Source organism: Prorops nasuta, unplaced genomic scaffold, assembly GCF_024137725.1.
Source record: "Prorops nasuta isolate Cenicafe-Biocafe unplaced genomic scaffold, Cenicafe_Pnas_1.2 PNAS00003, whole genome shotgun sequence".
In the NCBI taxonomy this organism is placed as follows: Eukaryota; Metazoa; Arthropoda; class Insecta; order Hymenoptera; family Bethylidae; genus Prorops; species Prorops nasuta.
In genome coordinates, this window is record NW_027116800.1 from 10060226 (window position 1) to 10079930 (window position 19705).

Here is a 19705-nt window from a genome sequence, read left to right on the forward strand (position 1 = left end):
ATTTCCAATCTTAATATACCATCCCATTCGACCTTTTGTTTGAAAAACTAATTCTGGATGCACTTTCTCATCTTAGCAATCAAAATAAGAGTTTCAATTTTGATCCTTTGAAGCGAATAAAATTTTTCCAGTTTTCTAATTATCCATCAATTCCAATTTTCGTTGCGATATTTAGTTTTTAGGTCTTTCAATGTTTCATATACTTTCCTTTTGAAATAGAGGGAACATTGAAAATTCATAATTTGCCGCTATGGATGAATAGTTTGTTGAGCTACCGATGGTGGGGCGTCGATCTTGCAAGTTTGGACGTTTTGGACTAGAGTTGGGGAGAGACAGACCGATCAATTGCAGATCTTTTCGTAGATTTTGAGAAAGAGAAAAAAAATTTGCGACAGTGCTGCTGATAATGCTGGTACTACTACACTACTACGACTACTACTACTGCTGCGGAGTGCGGCTGCCCCGTTGCTACTGTTGCTTGCTGCTGCTGTGCTACTGCCAGTCACTGCCCCAGAATGCTGCAAACTGATCTTAGTGATCTTTTCAGCATGGAAGGGTTCACGATGGATTCACGTTTACCTAGTTCAACGTCAATCGTTAAACGCATACAAATTTCAGCTCATGTCTGCTTCACCTCCTCCCTAGTTTAAGTTTACTGTGGTTTATTGCTTTTACTGGGTTTTGCTAATCGATCACTCGGGAGCTGCTATACCAGTTTGCTTAAACGACAAATGTTTTATGTGCAATGACTATTTGAGAAAAAGTAACAGCCATTATATGACATGTGAAGATTCAGAGGAGGGAAGCGTTTCCTTGGGAAAGCTTTTCATTGAATAGAGGAATAATACTTTGATGCCAATATAAACGTCTCAACATTTGAGAGTGAATGACAGAAGGAGAGAAAGATGCTACTGATTGCTATATGTTGATCAGTCCTACTTTCAGATACTTTTATTTCAACTACTTTGGAAAATACATGAAAATTACTTGTTTTTGAGACACAGAGTGAAGATATGATGAGATAACGAACGCAGAATGAGACACAGCAGCTGTGGCTTCCTCGGTTATGCAGTCCTCATATTTGCTTTATTCCTCAATGGTGAGCTCCTTACATGTCTTTATTTGCACATCTTATTTAAAAATTTCTATTTATTTTCATCTCTCTTTATTCTTTTATGCAAAATGTACAAATGTAATCATTATATATCTTACTTGTTAACTAAAAATGAGATCTAATGCAAATAATGAATAGCTGTTCCTGTACATTAATTAATTTAATTTTCCTACTCACAGTAAAAGCCGAAGGTGGAGTTGCTTGCAAAGATCTGCAAGGAAAATCGTATCAAAGTGGAATTCATTATATTCCTGGACCAGAGCCTTGTACAATCTGTGTATGTGATAATGGTAATCCTAAATGGTGCAAAGCATTTATCTGCACTTTTCCAGAGGTAATTTCAAACATTTTACTTTAACAATAGAATATAAAACACTTCTATTATCTTCATGATAATATTTTGTTATAATAGGAAGACTGTAAATCTTTCCGTCGGGGTGATACATGCTGTGAATTTATTTGCTTGGATGATACTCTGTCCTCAATATCAAATGACAAGCCTGATACTGTTGGGGGTAATATAGTAGATGGAAATGCTAATTATGACTTAGGTTTGCGATTAATTGCCAGTTTTATAACAGCCATACTGTCAATGAGTCTTTTATTTTTCTTAATTCATCGTTTAAGACAAAGGAAAATACGAGGTAAATTATGTCATGTGCACATTATGATTTAAGCACTGTTCCAAATGATGATAATAAACTAAGTAATGAATATGTTATAGCTTGTGTAGCTGGACGACAAAGTAGACAGCTTGCAGAGGACCAAAGAAATTTGAGCAGTATGGGATATATAGAGAGAGGTGGATTAACTCATGGTGTTCCAATGGATGATATGCCTTGTGGAGCAGGATATCCATTGTGGAAACCACCTGGAAATTATTTTCCTCGAGGAGAGGCACCACCACCTTATGAGGAAGCTCTAGCAGCTGCACGAGCTGAACAAGCATTATTATCAATAAGTTCTCACACCTTATCACCACTGAATTTTCCCACTAGTTACTTGTCGGACCATAGCAACCACACAAATGTAGCTGTCGTAACAAGTAATCAGGCTGGACTTGCAGCTAGCTCACCAGCTTTATCTAATAATAATTGTGCTAGCACATCACCATTAATCTCATCATCCAATAGACCTGTTAGCAGTCCAAACACATATGTAAATTATCATCCACCAAGACAAAATGAAAATACACTTGGCAGTTTAAATTCAGGTGTTTCTACTACAAGTTTTACTATGAATAATATAAACACATATGAAAATCTACCAACCCCAATTGCAGTGGCAAATATTGGTCCCCAACATGCAATGGAAAATAGTAGTATAAACTTATTACCTAATTCACATTCTGCAAATCCAAAGAGTTATCATAAACAACATACCACCCTTCCTCGTCAAAGTGGAGCTTTTACAATATCTGCATCATTACCAAACTCCAATATTTCCACCCATCGAACTATACCTAGAACATTAGCCACGCGTAATGGATCAAGAATAAGAGAAATTATTAATGACTTTACAATGGAAGAATTCTTTCATTTACCTTCAAGAACAATCTCACCCACACCTACACCGCGCCCTACACCGGCAAATATATCAAGTACGCAATTGGTAAGATCAGATGGATTTTACAAAGATCTGTTGGTAGGTTCATCCATTTCTACGCTTCAAAAACCTGATACAAAAGCAACAGCAAGTATAGGGACAAAGACATCTAATTATAATAACGTAAAGAACATTATACCGCAAAAAGTGAAATGTAATTTTCAAAATTAATTGACGTTTTTTTATTTTAGCCTTCGCTGAATATAGCAAATAAAATTAATGAAGATGGGAGCTTCGAATCAGTAACATGTACTTGTAGTATGCAAGCGTTACCGACGCTGCATGACGATGCCGACGATTACCGGAGCGAATGTGAAAATTGTAAAAGTGCTACAGGTTCTCGCTACTACTTAGACAATGAAGACGCATTAGTTACTTCTCCACATGAAACGATGACATTACACCGGAGACCAGAAGAAGCTACGTCAAGTGCCACGCCTCAGTATTATAGGACTTCTTTGACACTGCCCACTAGTACCCGTCAGCGTACCAGGTAAAAACATTTATTTCTATAAAATTGAAGCTATATTTGTAAAAATATATATATTTACTGACTTTTCTTTATGTACTTTCAGAGCTACAGGTGTTCGAGAAAATTGGTTTAATACTATGCCACAAAGCTCTACTGAATCTTCTGATGAAAATTAAAAAAAGTAGAGGAAATACATTGACACTTGCTGTGCAACGTTAAAATTGTATGTATTATCTATAGATTATGTAAGTGCCAAATTCATTTAAATATTGATAAGACATCAGCTGCTCTCTTTCTATTAGATCTTATTATTTATTTTGAACGACAAATATTATTAAAAATATGGATTTCAAAAAATCATACACAAATTTAATGGAAAATACTTATAGCTGGAATTTAAAAATAAGCAGGGTATATGTATTTTATGTTTTTACATTACAACGATAAAGGTAGAGATGTTTAAAACATTCGATCTTTTCAATGCTAAAGGCCGTTTCAACCAAATGATGTTAAATTAACGATCAGTTAAAATAGTATAGTTCGTGTAACAGAAACTATTTTTTACTTGAGTTTAACATGTTACACTATAGGTTAAAGGGATTGGTTGAAACGGGGGTGAATCAGTGAAGTTACGGTAAAAATGTTATAATAATATCATTTTTCCCTATAACAAAAATTTCTACCTTTTGAACTCATTTGTGTAAATAATTAATGTCTTTATATTATGAATTTTTAAAAAAGCATATTATAAAGCATACTATTTATGTGCTAAATAATGTTTGCTAAAAGTTTCTTAAATTATTTGGACTTTAACTTTACAAAATGTTTAACATGAGAGGCTATTACTAAAAATACATATTCAAAAATTCTGACAACTTTACCGTATCGATTATTTATAATAACATTTTAAGAGGATGCAATACACGCCGAATAGCATTACTGACACATCTTAGCTAAATAAATAAACTCTCTCTCTCTCTTAACCCTCCTTATGTAAATTTTTACTATTTCTCTTTTCCTACCTTACTATTGGTAAAACATTTGAAAATATAACTTTTACAAAGCTAATTTGGTTATTCAAGAAAATACACATTTTTAGGGATATTTGCTTCTTTCTAGGCTCAAATAGCTGTAAATTCTGCCTTAGGACGGTACAGTGTTTCTTTTGTTAAAAATTATTGACAATATTTAAAATAAAATTACTTAAATTTTTTTTGTTTATCTTACAAGAAAGAGCTAGATTGCCTCTATCTAGAATTGCCATTAAAAACTTCGGACACATTAGATATATTGAAATAAAGGGTATAGTATTATTAAAATAGTTTAATAGAAAAAACATAATGTGTTATATTTTTGATTATACAGGGTGTTTTGGATAAGACGCCCCAGAGCATGGATACAAATTGACGCATATCTTTTTAACTATAAAAAATATTCAATTTTTTCATATAACCTTTTTGAAAGCAAATAACAAAAGATTTCGAAAAGGTCGTATGCAAAAATTGAATATCACTTACAGTTAAAGAGATGCGCGTCATTTTGTATTCATGCTCTGGGGCGCCTTACGCAAAATACTGTATATACATATAAATTGAGTTCTCTTAAAATTTAGTTGAAATAGTATAATATCCGGGAAAATAAGGACGCGATGGTAAACTTAGTGATGTCGCCCTTTAATACATTGAACTAGTAAGCTCATCTTCCACGAAGAAGTTTAGATTCCTAACATTGTAGATGATTTTCTTGAATTAAATTTTTCGTCGGTCATGCATCCACTTAATAAACGTTAATAATTTCATAATAATTAAACCAAATAATGCATGGTATGTAAAACAGAATTTAGTTTATTTCTTATTATGATATTATATTTTGAAACATAATAAGCAAGTCAACCTTAAAACTATTATGCTTATAATGGTTAAAATCACTTTCAGAATCTATATATAAAATTATTATTATTATATTTGCACAAGTTATATTTCTCTTTTTATCATTAATCACTCTCATAATTAATGGTATGCTTCCAAATAAAGTATACTATGTTGTGTGTTTGCAAGTAAAACTAGCTGTACATATTTATGTGATATATAAAATCTTTCTTCATCTCTCTTGCGCGCACGAGTATACTCTAGCAGGTACACGAAAAAGGATTTAAATACTAATTCTGAATTTTTATTAGACTAGCTGAATAATTATAAACTAGTGACTTAATTAAATACTCTTATTTACCATATAATTAGCCACAACTACTTCCACAAAAAGTTCTTTTTTTCGAAACTAATGAAAATTACACATTGCAAAACATTAATGTGTAATTTAAATGAATTCAGTGTGTGAATAAAACTTACAAAAATACTTAAATTTGAGAGAGAATCGAGTTTATTTATTAGTACTCTTTACAATAGAATTCTATTAATTGGCAAGTTTCGGAAACCATTTTATTAATTACAATTATATTGAAATTGGAAGTCTCTGAATAGTCTTAAATAGTTTTTCTACGATATGTTTAAGTATTTTTAAGATTTTAACTTTTACAAGTACCCAAACCACAGCAACGATACTATACCCTAAGAAAATTATATTATTCTTGTATAGCAACCAAATATGTCTTCTTAACACGCAAAAGATCCTAATAATCATTACTTTTTAGCATCACTATGTGAGGGTTTCGTTAGATTAACGAAATTTCTTTATCGTCGCATTTCACGAATAGATTGTGTTATTTATTAATTATTCTGCATGCGTGTGTCACTTCTGTACATTTAACTCTTTTCGGTGAAAGATAAGACTTCATCGCTAAAGGTCTCTAATTTCCTTCAAGGAAAACTTGATCCTTTAGCCTATTATATGTATAGTTTTCTTATTGTTCCAAAAAAAAACTAGACCTATACGAACCACTTCATAATACATCTCCAAAACTGTAAACTAACTTGGGTGACTATTTGCCGATACTTGACTGCAAAGGGTTAATAAGAGAAATAATCAATTCATAATTAATCAAAAAGATAGAGAATTAGTATTCAGGAAAAAGAATTACTTATTCTAATTAAAAACTTAACTGTATTTTGTCCCTGATTTTACAAACGTCGAGCAGTTTCATTAAAATTATTACCTTTATATAGAAAGAATTTTTTTTACAAACAACGCTAAACAGAGTTCGATATTACTCTTTGATTATTAATGGTCGACTGCTTATAAGTTCAAAATCGCAGATTGGAGAGAATAAATTTGAATTGAAAAGACTAGATTTAATGAATATTAAAGATATAGGTACTGCATCAAAAATGTGTTTTTCTTTAAAAATAAAATTTAGTTTCCTTTGCCATTTTAAAGGTAACATTTATCAATCACCAGATAGGACACGGAGTAATCTTATATCAGTAATATTTTTTAATTCTGATATATTTTGTTTAATACAATAATATAAATGCATATTTTGTAACTTGTAATAATTCTCTAAGATATAATCACGTTAATTATTACTGTCTTATTTTTTATTGCAGGCATTGCGTAGCAAAGTTCATATCATAAATAATGAAATCATTCGTGTCATCCTGTTGCGTCTATAGACGATTATTATACCCACTCTATATATATCGCAAATAATTACTTTTGTTTGTTTTCTTAACAAAATACTTTGCATTATATCTAAGTGTTAGCGCAACGGTATAAAGAAGTATTTCTATATTGATTTTTATTTTAAAGTGAGTCCTCGCATATGAGTCTTACTACTAATTTAGGCCACGTAATATTGATGAATCTAGTAAATATAATGAATCTTTTATTATTAAACATTAATTCACTAAAATGTTTGAAATACACTAACACACATGCAGAAGGGATGTGTAATAGCCAAGGAATCAAAAGACATTATTAAACGAGCCTGTAATGATATTTATTCGAACTATCTTTGATGATTCGTTTGATGATTTTTCTAGACAGAAATTGTAAAAGATCAAGAAGAATTTTAAAGGTATTTGTGGGATAATAGTGATTTTGATTGGGAAAATTATTTTACACAGAAAATGTCTACCTTTTAGCGTCCGAATCTGGAAAATTAATAAGTGAACTTTTTAAAGCATAGATAAGAGAAGTTTTGCAAATCAATAGGAATGAAAAAAACCGCCAATATCTTTGAATCTCTTTTTCTTCTATAATTTCTACCCCATCGTAGTAAAACCTTCTGGCATGTTAGCCGTTCCTTCTTTTTCTCAAAATGTTTATGGAAGATTATACGAATTAAAAGTTATAGTAATAACACAGATTCACATATATTTACTGGATTCATCAATATTATGTAGTTTCAATGAACACAGTAATAAGATCTAAACAAAGATTCACTTTAAAAAATGATCCATTTAGAAACTTTTGCAAAATTTCTCTTGGACAACACTGATGCGATTAAATTTACTTACACATACACATATGCATTATGGAAGATGGTCATCGGTAAACACGGAGGTTAGATTTGCTGAATTATATACAAACGATTGTGCGTAGAATGTACTTTATTACGCAATGGTCAGGGTAGTTATCTCCCCTTAAACTTTGACGACTCGCGCCTTTAAGATATATGTACCAATCTTTTTAGATAGGTCTAAACAACTTTACTGCAAAACATTGATAGTCTCTTGATATTTGATAAATGTTTCTTTTTTTTCTCTCTCCGCAGGGAAACAATAATGTTTTTCGGCAGATATTTAAACTCCATCTAGAAAAATAATATATACACATTTTTAGATAGACAAAGAGTTTAGATAATCAATGTTCTATATTATGAATTATTTTAATCCCACGCAACAAAGTATACAGACTGATTTTTGCAAATATTATAAAAAAAAACATTTTGTAAATCTTTACAAATAGTTGAAATTTTAGTGATGCTAATTATGTTATCTTTAAGTTAACTTATTTGATGTTTATAAAAAACTATTGTCTTCCTTGTTATTTATAAATAACTAAAAGGCACGGTATTAAAATGAACGAAGCATTGTAAATTTTGCCGTAGTATGGTATCTTAGGAAAGATGTCAGAAATTAGATTTAAAATGCTACAGCATGTACTTAATTATATTATTTTGAACTCTTTTTTTACTTCATATTTTAAAATATTTATTTGAATAAAAATATGTATATTTCCAACAAAATTATGATTAGTTTAATTTTAAATTAATGACTTTAAAATTATTTATGCAGCTCAGACCAAATGCTGAATGACCTTTCCGCCATTTATAAACATTAGTATCCAATTTAAAATTACTTTTTATTATAAATTAAATATTGGATTCTCCATAAACTGTTAAAGTTATTCTTTTACACAAGAAATGATATTTCACAATTCCAATCTAATCTTTGGTCTGGATTATATATTCTTATATTTTTTTGTTGACTAATGATAAACTCTGTACATATTACTTTAAATGCATTTAATACAATTAAATTTGACAATGGAAACAATAATTCTTATTAATTACAATTTGTGTGATCTTGAATATATAGAACTGTTACTCGTTATACGATAATAGAATATATTATATAATGGAAGATATCATTAATGCGCTAAGCAAGGCTATTTATGCAGGTTTACATGCTTGTATCGGGACTTAACAGGTTAAAAGTTTATTCTTTAATTCTGTTTCATGAGACATTTTAAACTATATGGAGAATGAAGGTAATTCAATTAAACATAAAATTAAGTATAAGTTATTACACATATTCACAAAAAATAAAATTACAAATCGACATAATTTTAGATATTAGCACCTAAACCATCTGTAGATATTGTATTACAGATTTTCTGTAGTGTGGGAACAATTCAGGTACATATTTTTGTGACGATGCACACTGCATCTCTAACTGCCATACTGATTGTTGAAATTTCTAAAAAGAAAAGAAAAACATAGCATTTACTTGCATAATGTTATATTTATTTATTTTGGATACTAATATAAGTGATATCTTATTGTTAAAATTAGTTTGAAGTATGTAAATAATCTTTTTAAGTAATAGGTCATTTAACTTCTTTATTAACATATATACTATCTATACTTTCGCCTATGATCAGATGGCTTTTTATAATAGTAAAAATTCGTATGGATAATTTGTCATAATATTCAAATTACAAGGTTTTTCAAATTTTTTAATTTGGTTATTAATTCCAACTGATATCCCAGTAATAAATAGTGTGCAGATATACCCGCTTATTTATCTAAGCTGTGATCTTATTTATCAAATAATACTAAAATACAACTCTCTAATATGAATAATATAACTCCAAATAGCTACATCAATCATTAATCAAATTCATAAAAGAAGCATAGAACATTCTTTTTTTACATAATACTTGGATGTTCTTTCCATGTTTTGTTAAAAATCCTTTTTCTGTGTGAATTTGTAGAAACAAAAAGCTGTACATTCTTTCTTAAAAAATATTATGGATATATGTATTAATAGTGTAATATTCATAAGGTAATATACAATTTCATCATTGGAAGATAACTGAAATCATTATAGTGCACTCATTAATCTCTTTTACGGTATACTGAACAATATGATTGATGCACCTGATCTGTCGGTCGTATATTAATGTGTAAAGATATTGTTAATAAATTAATTTAAGTAAAAATGATTTTATTCTTTTATATTCATATGGTTCCGAGTTTAAATACATTTACTTAATTAGTATTAATTGATAAAATATTACTGATAACTAAATCTTATTTTAATAATAATGTTTATTTTATTCCATATAAAGAGGCTTCAATTAACTATATTCGATTCACAATATACTTAAATCAAAATGAAACAAGTATAAAATACGAAGATCAGAGGTGAATAATAGTCGTATTTTTAAAATACTTTAATTAAGACATAGTAAAAGCTCTCTAAATTATATAACAGATGATGCACACCCATTTTGATATTGTTATCCAAATAAAATGTATCATATAATACATTTTCTTATGGAACTATCTTTTACATTATTTAATTGTTAACAGCACCATATGCTAGTCACTCAAATTTAACTGATTTAATCTATTACTTACTCAAAAATTATGATATTTAAGAAAATATATGTATAAAGCATATGTGTGTGGAAATTCGGAGGAATAATTTTCTCATAATAAATTATATGAAATGTTAATACAAATTTATTTATAATACACCTGGTAGTCTCCTTCCTCTTTTTATGGCCTTTCTTGTTCTATATGGCTTAAAAACGTTACTTTTACCAAAGAATTGACTTGGATGGAATGCTACTTTTTTAGAGATGCATAATGTAACATTTTCGCACCCACTATCATTTTAATTGACCGATCATCAATCATGGACTTTGTTCCCTTTAGTTGTATTTTTTCCAAAACGGTTGATTTCTAACTTTTATTGTATAAACTATTATGCTCTCTCCCTCCCCCCCCCCTCTCTCTCTCTCTCTCTCTCACTCTCTAATCTGAAAAATATATATAATGTCTATCTCTAAAAGAAATTTTCTAGAGTGGTTTAAGTGAAATTAAGTCGTTAAATACTGGTTCATTGGTGATGGAAGGGACAGTGGGGGGAGAGAGGTATCAAGGGTCTCTCCAACCCTAAGTTGACTCTGATATAGCAAACTAAAATATTTTACAAACTTTAATCTACTTTTAAATATAGTCTCAAGTAGGAAACCATATAATCAGTGTCCGCAAAAGTTTTTAAAGGCCATAAGCGCATATCAAAAAGAGCTTGCTTCCGCATAAACCGTATTAGTATTTTTCTTTTATTAACTCACAATAAATGTAACAATTTGCTTAATGTTAGCCCTCTATACAATCAGCTATGCATTTGTGAGAAACAATAATTCAATTTAAAAAAATTTCATCATTTCTAAATGGGAGTAATCGACATTAATTGGTCAAGTACAAATATGTTATTCTTGTTTAATATAAGTACACCGCGGAAAATTGATTCGTCGAGTTTTCGGTTGGCTTCGCTTCGTACCTTCTTTGTTACTGCTTTAGTTTTCCACTATCGTTACTACTTAACTTACTAGTCCAGTAATATATTATAAGTTACTACATGATACGTTTTAGAAGACTCCTCCCTAAAATTATTGCTATTTTATGATAAAATGGTCTAATGTATCATCATTTCAGTAATAAAAATAATGCATATTATAACGAATGTATATGTATATACTATATATTGTAGACTTGTAATTTTATTTAAATATAAGTGTATAGTGTTCAAAATAAAACCAAGAAGCTCAATTCTACAGTTAATCAAGTAACAGGGGTATTCTTTTTTTCCTTGGCTTTGGGACAGGAGGTTTAACTACAAATTCAGTCTCGATACTAAACGTAACGTTGTTGCTGCTTTTCATCGATCCATCGCTATTACTAATATTGGAATTAGAGTTGTAATGATTCGATTTACCACCGGAAGTCCTGGCATAATCATTATTTTCTTCGAAATCAGCTTTTTCAACTACATAAGTTCCACCACTATCAGGTAAAGTGTCATCGTATGATGACCGATCGCTATTGGACAATTGCAGTTTCGGCATTATCGGACTTGGCGAGGAGGAGCGTGGCGATGATTCGTCAAGTTTTGTTGGACTTGTTGCAGCACCGTCCGAGAAAATTCTTGGTAGATGCTCGAAAGACTTCTTTGGTCTCCGTTGATCAGCACTCTTGGATCTAGTTTTTTTTCTGGCTTTTCTACGAGAAACTTGTAACATCTGAAATCCTTTGTTGGTAACTTGGTTCAAGCTGCTTTCCGAATCAACACCAAGCAGACCAGCTTCCATATTGGTTTCAGGTGTGTAACATCTTGATGTGTTCAGCAGAATTTTGTCGATTTTTTCAATGATGCTGAACAGTCGATTACTGTTGTTGTCCAGTTTGCTTAACTTCCGGGTACGTTGAACGATGCTCACGGCAGATCCATCGTAATTCGATTCTCTGAAACTCGTCATCGTTGTGTCCTTCTCATGCAAAATACTGAGACCAATAACGTCAGCATTCGTAGTCGCATCTTTATTGAATCGGAAGACTTTGACGGAAGCAGGGCTACCAAAGGTAGTCGCTGCTAGGCAATGGTCATAGGGATGATAATCGAGACACGTGACGGCTCGACAACTCCTCTCTAAAGTATATTTAGCAAGCAGCCTGCCAGTCTCCAAGGACCACACATTTATCGTCGAATCCTCCCCACCACAAAATATCAAACCACCACAAGGCGAGATGCAACCCATCAGTTGTATCCTAAATTCAATTCTTCCATTAATTTGTCATAATAATTAACGCAATACATATTTAACATGTGCTTGCCTCTGATTCGTCAATCCAGCGTATTTCCTGAGTACAACACCAGTGGACAAATCTAGCATACGTAATCCGTTGTTTCGAGAGTGTACTACCACTCTGGAACCTAGAGGGTGCAACAATAACCCATTGATCACTGTACCCTCGATCTCTCGTATCTTGATCTTTTTCAAGATCTGCCACTCCTTTCCCAAGAGCATTTTTCGATTGGTCTTGACCGTCCAGTAAATTATTACACCAACGCTGTCAGCAGACAGTAAATCATTGTTTCTTCGAAAACAAAGTGAGTTCACGTAACCTTCGTGGCCCTCTAATTCTTCGCTCAACTGGAAAAAAATTTTGGATCCTTTGACCCTCGCCCAAATTCTGGCGACTCTGTCGTAACAACCAGTGGCAACCACTCTTGAATTCACGCTATCAAATTTTCCACAATAGACATATGATGGATGTGGCAGAAGCTATTTAAATACGAAAACAAATAAGATGTATTAGTCAAATGAAATCTAACACTTTTGAAAACTGTAAGTCTTAAGAACAATATACTCCATGTTTCGCTCATGTATTGCTTACTTTTACTACTGAGCGCGAAACTACAGCTTCCTCTGATTAGCACTAGTTATTTTACTTACTTGCACGCATTGCACTATCCTCTCACGGATATCCCATAAACGTGCAGTTTGATCGGACGATACAGAGACAAGGAGATTGTCGTCAATGGACCAATTTAAGGAATAGATAAATGTTTTGTGTCCTGAGAACTCAACGTGTACCTTGTGCATCTCTATCTACAGATACAGGAAAAATCCACGAATCATCATATATTATAATACAACATATTACATTAATGTTAAAACTACCAGCAATTAATACCGAATTGTTTTCACTAATTCAATTTAACTGCTAAAAAAATAAGTAAAATATTTTATAAATATAGTTATCCATTTAATTAGTATCTCTTTATATAAGAAAAATTTGTAAATCTGCAAGTATATTTTTATGTTGGTTTGTAAATGAAAAACCAAATTCCCTAACTAAAAAAAATAGTATTTCAGTAATTCTAGTGTTAATCACAGACGACTAATGATCACATGTACCTCGTGTACGACAATTGGGTAGTCGTACTCATCAGAGATAGCACAGGCCAAATATTTGCCATTGTTGCTGAATGCGATACAGAAACAGCCATTCTCGCTAATGTCAGTCTCAAAGAGAAGATCATTGGGTATTTTACAGGATTGAGCAGCAAGCCTCGACCATTTTGGTAATGTTATACTATTGCTAGTAGGCTCTTGTAAATCTGGTTCCGGAGCATCGACCAGATCCAATTGTTGATACACGATTGGCTCCAATTTTGGTGGATCCACCGATTTCATTGTTACGAACAAACTACTTGGATATTTCTCTCTGATCCCGGATTTCCACCATGAATACACCTATAATCATTAGAGTCTTATCAGGAGATTAAAGAATCTCGCACTAGTAGTGAAAGTAAGTTTAAGGTTATCCGCTTAAAACGATCCAAAGGATGGGGGTCAAAAAATGTTTTTTACTCTCAGTAAGTATTAAAAATATCAAAATCTTTCATAAGACTTCCATGAATATAAATAATATGAATTTTCGAAAAAGTCGTTGGAAAAAATTTCATATTTCTTATACTTACGGAGATACTATACGTTTGTTTTTCAGCAGATTCAATAGTCCTATATCAAGTAGTAAAAGTAAGTATTATAGTAAAGAAATATATTAAATAAAAATATTATATTTAAAAGCTAAATACACGCTCTGTGCTCCACGTACCTCGCATCTGTGTTTCTGAAATCTTTTCCAACTTCGGCTTCGACAAGGTCTGTACAATTGCAACCTAACTGTTTTATCAAGATACAATGTATTATTTGTAGTAGAAACAGGCTTCAAGAAAGCCCAGGCTATTTTGTACCAACAACCATCACTGCCAAACTTCTCGTAATTAAAGCTTGCCTCAGCAAAGCTCGGTAAATCAATCACTTCAAAAAAAATGATTGCTCTGTTGCTACCATTGGAACATATTCTCTCGAAATCGTATTCAAAAATCAATTCTTCCTCCCAAATAGGTATCATGGATTTGTGCTCCTTAAAATCGAATTTTCCTGTGATTATAGGTTGTAGATAGTCTTTTTTATCTGCCTGGTCATTACGTTTATGTAAATAATTGCCGGATGAAGCATCCACGATGTGTACCTTTACCATTGGATGCTTCATCATGTAATCAGTTTCTAACAAATCCGATCTATGAACAGTTACTGATATGTATCTAATATTTTGCTCAGTCTTCTCCTCGGTTTTCTCCTGATTCCTTTTTTTCTTCTTTTTCTTGAGAATCTTTCGCTCTCTAGAAGCAGGCTTTAATGATGACGAACTAGCATCTTTCGACGACATCCTTCCCGCTTGATCGCTGTTTATATCGCTCAACGATGTTCCTTTATGGCTGCTGTTGCTATTCTGATACGAAGTGATGGAAGAGATAGCAGAGTTAGGTGAAGTGTTTTCAATATCATTCGACGTGCCGTTCTCTATACTTGTCATTTGTATTTTTGTGCTCCCATCATTATTGCAATTCTCATTAGTCGTTTCAATCGTCAACAGTTGCTCCGATTGAAAAGCGTAATTGTCGTAAGCTAAAATGCTCTCTGATTCCGCCAATCGAATCACCGTGGCATCTTTTCTCCAGCGTTTTCTCCCTGGCTTCTTCGAGATGCTTCTCGTTTCGCTTTCCAATATTTCTAACGATTCGACCAGAGAATCTTCTTCGATTTCGCGATGAACATCAGCAACAACATCGATCGATCTGACATTAACAGATTTCTGTAGTCTCTCTTTCTCTTTCGATCCAGAAGGAGTTTCATCCTTTTCCACTTCGTATTCAACCCACCCTTCGCTCTTCCTTCTTCTTCTGCTCCTTCCTTCTCCCTTTTCTTTTCCATTCATCTGAACAGCTTATAATTAATTGTTTAAAATATATTTGACAGGCGAACGCCGCTACCAGCTGCTACCTCAACACGAAGCAGCTGTTAGAACCGGTATAACCAAACTGCAGTGTTGAGTGTTGATAGTTGGCGTCGCGCAAACAATCGATTTTTCTGAGCTACTACGTTACGTTGGTAGGCAACGAGCTGTAGAACAGTACACACAACACACACACATGCATACATCAACAGCGTCTACTATGCTATGCTTAAATTACAGAAGATTTATGTGTTTCAATTGCTACCATTTGGAATATCATTATTGCTTATTTCAGAATTATCAACCGCAGCTCGTCTGACTATTTCCTGTGTAAAACAATATTTGAGTTGAGAATTATAATAGTGTACATTATTGTTGATTTGATAAAATATTGTTTTAAACTCACAGCTTCCAACATATCTTCATAGTCTTGTTCTGCTTGTGTTATCATTGGATTAATCAAATGACTGTCGCAATGTTCCTGCTCCCTTGATTCGGCGATCGCACGAGATAAATCTGGATTTTCTTTATCTTGCAACTCCATATTTACCCGTACAGTTTTCATTTTGAGTCTAATCTCTCGATTCTTGGACTCTATTACTTTTTCTCGTCGTGTTTCTCGATCAAGTAGCTGTTGATCATAATTAATTTTATACTTCCGGTATATACATAATTTCATTAAATTATTTCTACATTTACCGCAGTTAATAACATTTTATCGTTCTTCTGGTTAGTCGTCAGGGCTTCAGAAAATTCCAGTAGATACGTAGTACCATTTTTATTTGAGACAGCAGCCAATTGGCCTTGTTCGTGTGGCTTTATATACGTTAAAGGCTGGTCGCACACCTTTCATAAGAATTAATCATCATTATTCGCCATCACTGATCAAATTTAATATTACTAGATGATAATTACTTTAACGCTCAATACTGGAGAATCATGCTGTACTAGTAAATCCCAGGCGTCCAGAGTACCGTTCATTTTTATTAAAAAAAATACTGAGAATCTTGTAACACTCCAAGCACCACCAGTTAAAAACTCTTTGTAACCCCTATGACCAGGATAAAAAAGAGAAATTATTAAACGTGTCATGAGATAAATGAGCTCGAATAAAGCAACGAGAATGCATACGGCGTCCATAATATGCAAGATTCCCTGCAATCCTCTGACCATATTCTCGACGTCCAGTCGCCCACCGTTAAGAAATTCTTCAAAAAAGTTGGATTTCTCTCTAAGCTTATAATTGGTCCATGTTGTGCTTTAAATCTTTGAGCCATTTTTTCACTAGGAGTTTTGCCTTTTCTGTTACCGGAGATAACAATACCTAAACTCACATTGGAAAATATAACGTTAATAAAGGAATAGAATAGCGAGGTGCGAATGAATGACGACGAAGTAACAAGTCTATAAACCATTTTCCAAACCACACATAAAACGTGTGCCCATAGATGGTTCGAATTGCAAAGCTGAGATTCCGATAGCTTTATCAATGTTTTGGTCCTCAGGTTTATTTAAATCGATCACCAGAGTCTCTGTAGGAGCTTGCATTTTTCTCGTGTCCCACCATTTTACCTGGAAAGTGAACTTATGTAGAAAAGTGTAAACGGATAATTTCTATAAGAACGTGCGCGCACACACACACACATACCTGTCCGTCTTTGGAGGCACTGAAAAATTCTGTACCAGTTTTTGAATTGATCCATAGAACTTTGCTGCATGGGTCTCTGTGACTGTGTTCCACCAAACTTGTTTCAACAGGCTCCGTTCCTTTTCTTATATCCCAAAAAGCAACTTGTCCATTCAGGAAACCACTCACCAACGTGTTATTATCTTTAGGACAATATTCTAGTGCCATTATCGAACTGAATGGTCTCAGTGATAGAAAAGGATTATTAGGATTTTCTGAAAAGCTTCAATTACTGGTCGTTGGTTCTCAGGAGTAAAAATTTTATAGAACGTTTTCAATGAAATAATCAAAACTGACCAACATCCCAGATATATGATATCGTGCTGAAATTGGAATTTGTCTGAAAATCAGTATTACAGTAACTGGCAGCAAAACGCGTCCCTTGATCTGGTGACCAAGACAAATGTGTAATTCGTCGCTTAACAGGCATAAGATCCCTATAGACATTAACAGTTCTTGAATACGTTCTTTGCAACAAACACGTGGCTTCGGTGTCTTGAAAATATTCTTCGTAGATGTTGCAAGCATTATTTTGTAGGATGCAGTGCTCCATAGGCTAAAATTCATTTCATGAGAAGCAATTCCTACAATATATTTCTTATCTATAATATTCACAGCTAAGAGTTGCAGCATCGTGTGGATGTACAGTTCATCTTTTTCTACTTTCCTCCTATAGCGCACGGTTTGCTCCAAATCCTTTGTGTTGATATCCTTTGGCCATCCGCCCTCGTAATGAAACATTCCAGAATCCTTGAAAGTTGCAGTAGTGGTATTCACCTAATAAATAAAAGATTTAATTATGTAGTCTATATATATAGATGTAATTAATACATATCATAATAAGTGCATAACCTCGTGAGCGGAGTAAATCTTATTGCATTGGGTTGCTTGTGTTACAGGATCGACCCTTATAAAATTCTGCATCAAAGCTGGATTTGGTTTAAGGTCAATCTCCAATTTTTCACATTCAGAAAAATTGCATTTTCTACCAAATTGATTCCTCTTCCTGGTGTATACAAAAGTATTATCCATTTTATAACGAAAAATAATTATTTACTATCTAAAGTATGAAATAACTGAAGGCTTGAAATGCAGAATATAAAGAATGCATATATTTGATAAAAGTCAATACAATACAGTATGATAATAATATACAACAATTGATAAAAGAAACAATATTATCATAGTCCAGCATTTGCCATGGCACTGTGCAAGTGTAGCTTAAATTGGTTTCGAGTGAATTTGTTGAACGGTTGCCAGGGGCGATTGAAGAAAATCTGATAAATGCTTTTTAGTCCTCAGTATTCACCAGCACTGGGACTCTTGGATTTAAACCGCCGGAAAGTATGACAAGCATTTTATAAACCTCGGCGTACTCTGTACTTGCAGGATCAAGCGATCTCTCAACTTCCGGTATTATGTATGATAAAATATACCGTAAATGATTTTTTAGATACTTTGAGTATTGCAATTTTCGAAGAGCATCGAAGAGTGATAAAAGATTCTTTTTATGATTGTATCGTATGCTGTGGGTTCCGAAGAGTTCTGCGAAAAATGTTTCGTCGAGAATGTAACGTAATACCTAATTATATAAACAGATGATAGAATTATGCTTACTGTACCTTTGTAATTATTTAAAGATAACGCATCACCCCAAACCTCTAAAGCTATCAAGTTTGACAAACTGTGACTGGCTCTAGTGTTTTTTGACTTGTTAAATATCTGTAGTTGCTCTGATAATTCTATGAAGGGCTTCTTTATTGATGTATTATATTTTGAGATATTCTAAAAAATATAAAGAAATGTATATAACTATCTAATTCTTCAAAAAACTGTCTAATATCTGACTCTTATTTAAATACCATTTGATTGAATTCTGAAAGAAATAGATTAACAGATCTATCACTTTTCGTTTTGCTTGATTGCCGAATTTTTTTGTCAGACGTGTATACGTGATACGCTTTTAGCATTTTCAACATTTCTGTAGAAATTCCATATATTTGTAACCCTTCTATAACGTCACAAGTAGTCAAGATTGTTTCATAATGAAATTGTTGGTTTCCATTGTGCACTGTACAATTATTTTTCTTTGAGTCAGAAATTAGTGGTATGTGATTGGAGATACTTAATGGTAATTTAGCGATTAATTCACGCAATTCAGAAGTCGTAGCTGCATAATTCGATGGTCCACAGACCATACGAGATTCCATGCTGGGCGTTGGATTATTTACCTAAAGATAATTTTAGTTAATTGTATGTTTCATTTTAACGTTCAAATTTTTACATTGAAAATAAACATACGAAATAATGGATTATCAACTGTATATATATATATATAGATGGTGTACCTTGTCGTTTTTTAAAGCAACAGCTTCTCTTTCTTGTTGAATGTGTTTAATGTGGAGTTTATTTTCGAGCAAGAAATTTTTGGTCCGTGCATTTTTTGAAGAATTTATTTTTCTCTCTTTTGGAGTTTTATTTTGTTCACCTTTATCTGTTAAATTAATTGCCTTTCTGTTTTTAAAATCATCCTCAGAATTTTTA

At 32.5% G+C, this 19705-nt stretch overlaps 3 protein-coding genes across 5 annotated transcripts; 1 reads left to right on the forward strand and 2 right to left on the reverse strand.

Annotated features, from left to right (window-relative positions):
• The first annotated feature begins 348 nt into the window (after positions 1–348).
• Positions 349–4174, forward strand: LOC136785641 (uncharacterized). 3 transcript variants are annotated; one of them, XM_066746807.1, is made up of 7 exons: positions 349–1099; positions 1294–1448; positions 1527–1758; positions 1839–2842; positions 2911–3212; positions 3295–3414; positions 3494–4174. In XM_066746807.1, exons 1-6 carry the CDS (start codon positions 1036–1038, stop codon positions 3365–3367), a joined length of 1830 nt encoding a protein of 609 aa, XP_066602904.1. In that variant the 5' UTR covers positions 349–1035; the 3' UTR covers positions 3368–3414; positions 3494–4174. The 3 variants fall into 3 exon arrangements, with proteins under 3 accessions (XP_066602904.1, XP_066602903.1, XP_066602905.1); XM_066746806.1 differs by having other exon boundaries at positions 3295–4174; XM_066746808.1 differs by having other exon boundaries at positions 1839–2725; positions 3295–4174.
• Positions 4175–9961: 5787 nt separating this feature from the next.
• Positions 9962–15456, reverse strand: LOC136784641 (jouberin-like). The gene is made up of 5 exons (XM_066745464.1): positions 14290–15456; positions 13587–13925; positions 13122–13277; positions 12499–12950; positions 9962–12432 (listed from the first exon to the last, which is right to left on the reverse strand). Exons 1-5 carry the CDS (start codon positions 15454–15456, stop codon positions 11445–11447), a joined length of 3102 nt encoding a protein of 1033 aa, XP_066601561.1. The 3' UTR covers positions 9962–11444.
• A 238-nt stretch (positions 15457–15694) lies between these two features.
• On the reverse strand, positions 15695–18193 carry LOC136785643 (dynein axonemal intermediate chain 2-like). The gene is made up of 10 exons (XM_066746809.1): positions 18014–18193; positions 17777–17938; positions 17459–17717; positions 17123–17376; positions 16887–17046; positions 16606–16798; positions 16390–16525; positions 16174–16320; positions 15881–16105; positions 15695–15800 (listed from the first exon to the last, which is right to left on the reverse strand). Exons 1-10 carry the CDS (start codon positions 18191–18193, stop codon positions 15729–15731), a joined length of 1788 nt encoding a protein of 595 aa, XP_066602906.1. The 3' UTR covers positions 15695–15728.
• Between the last annotated feature and the right edge of the window lie 1512 nt (positions 18194–19705).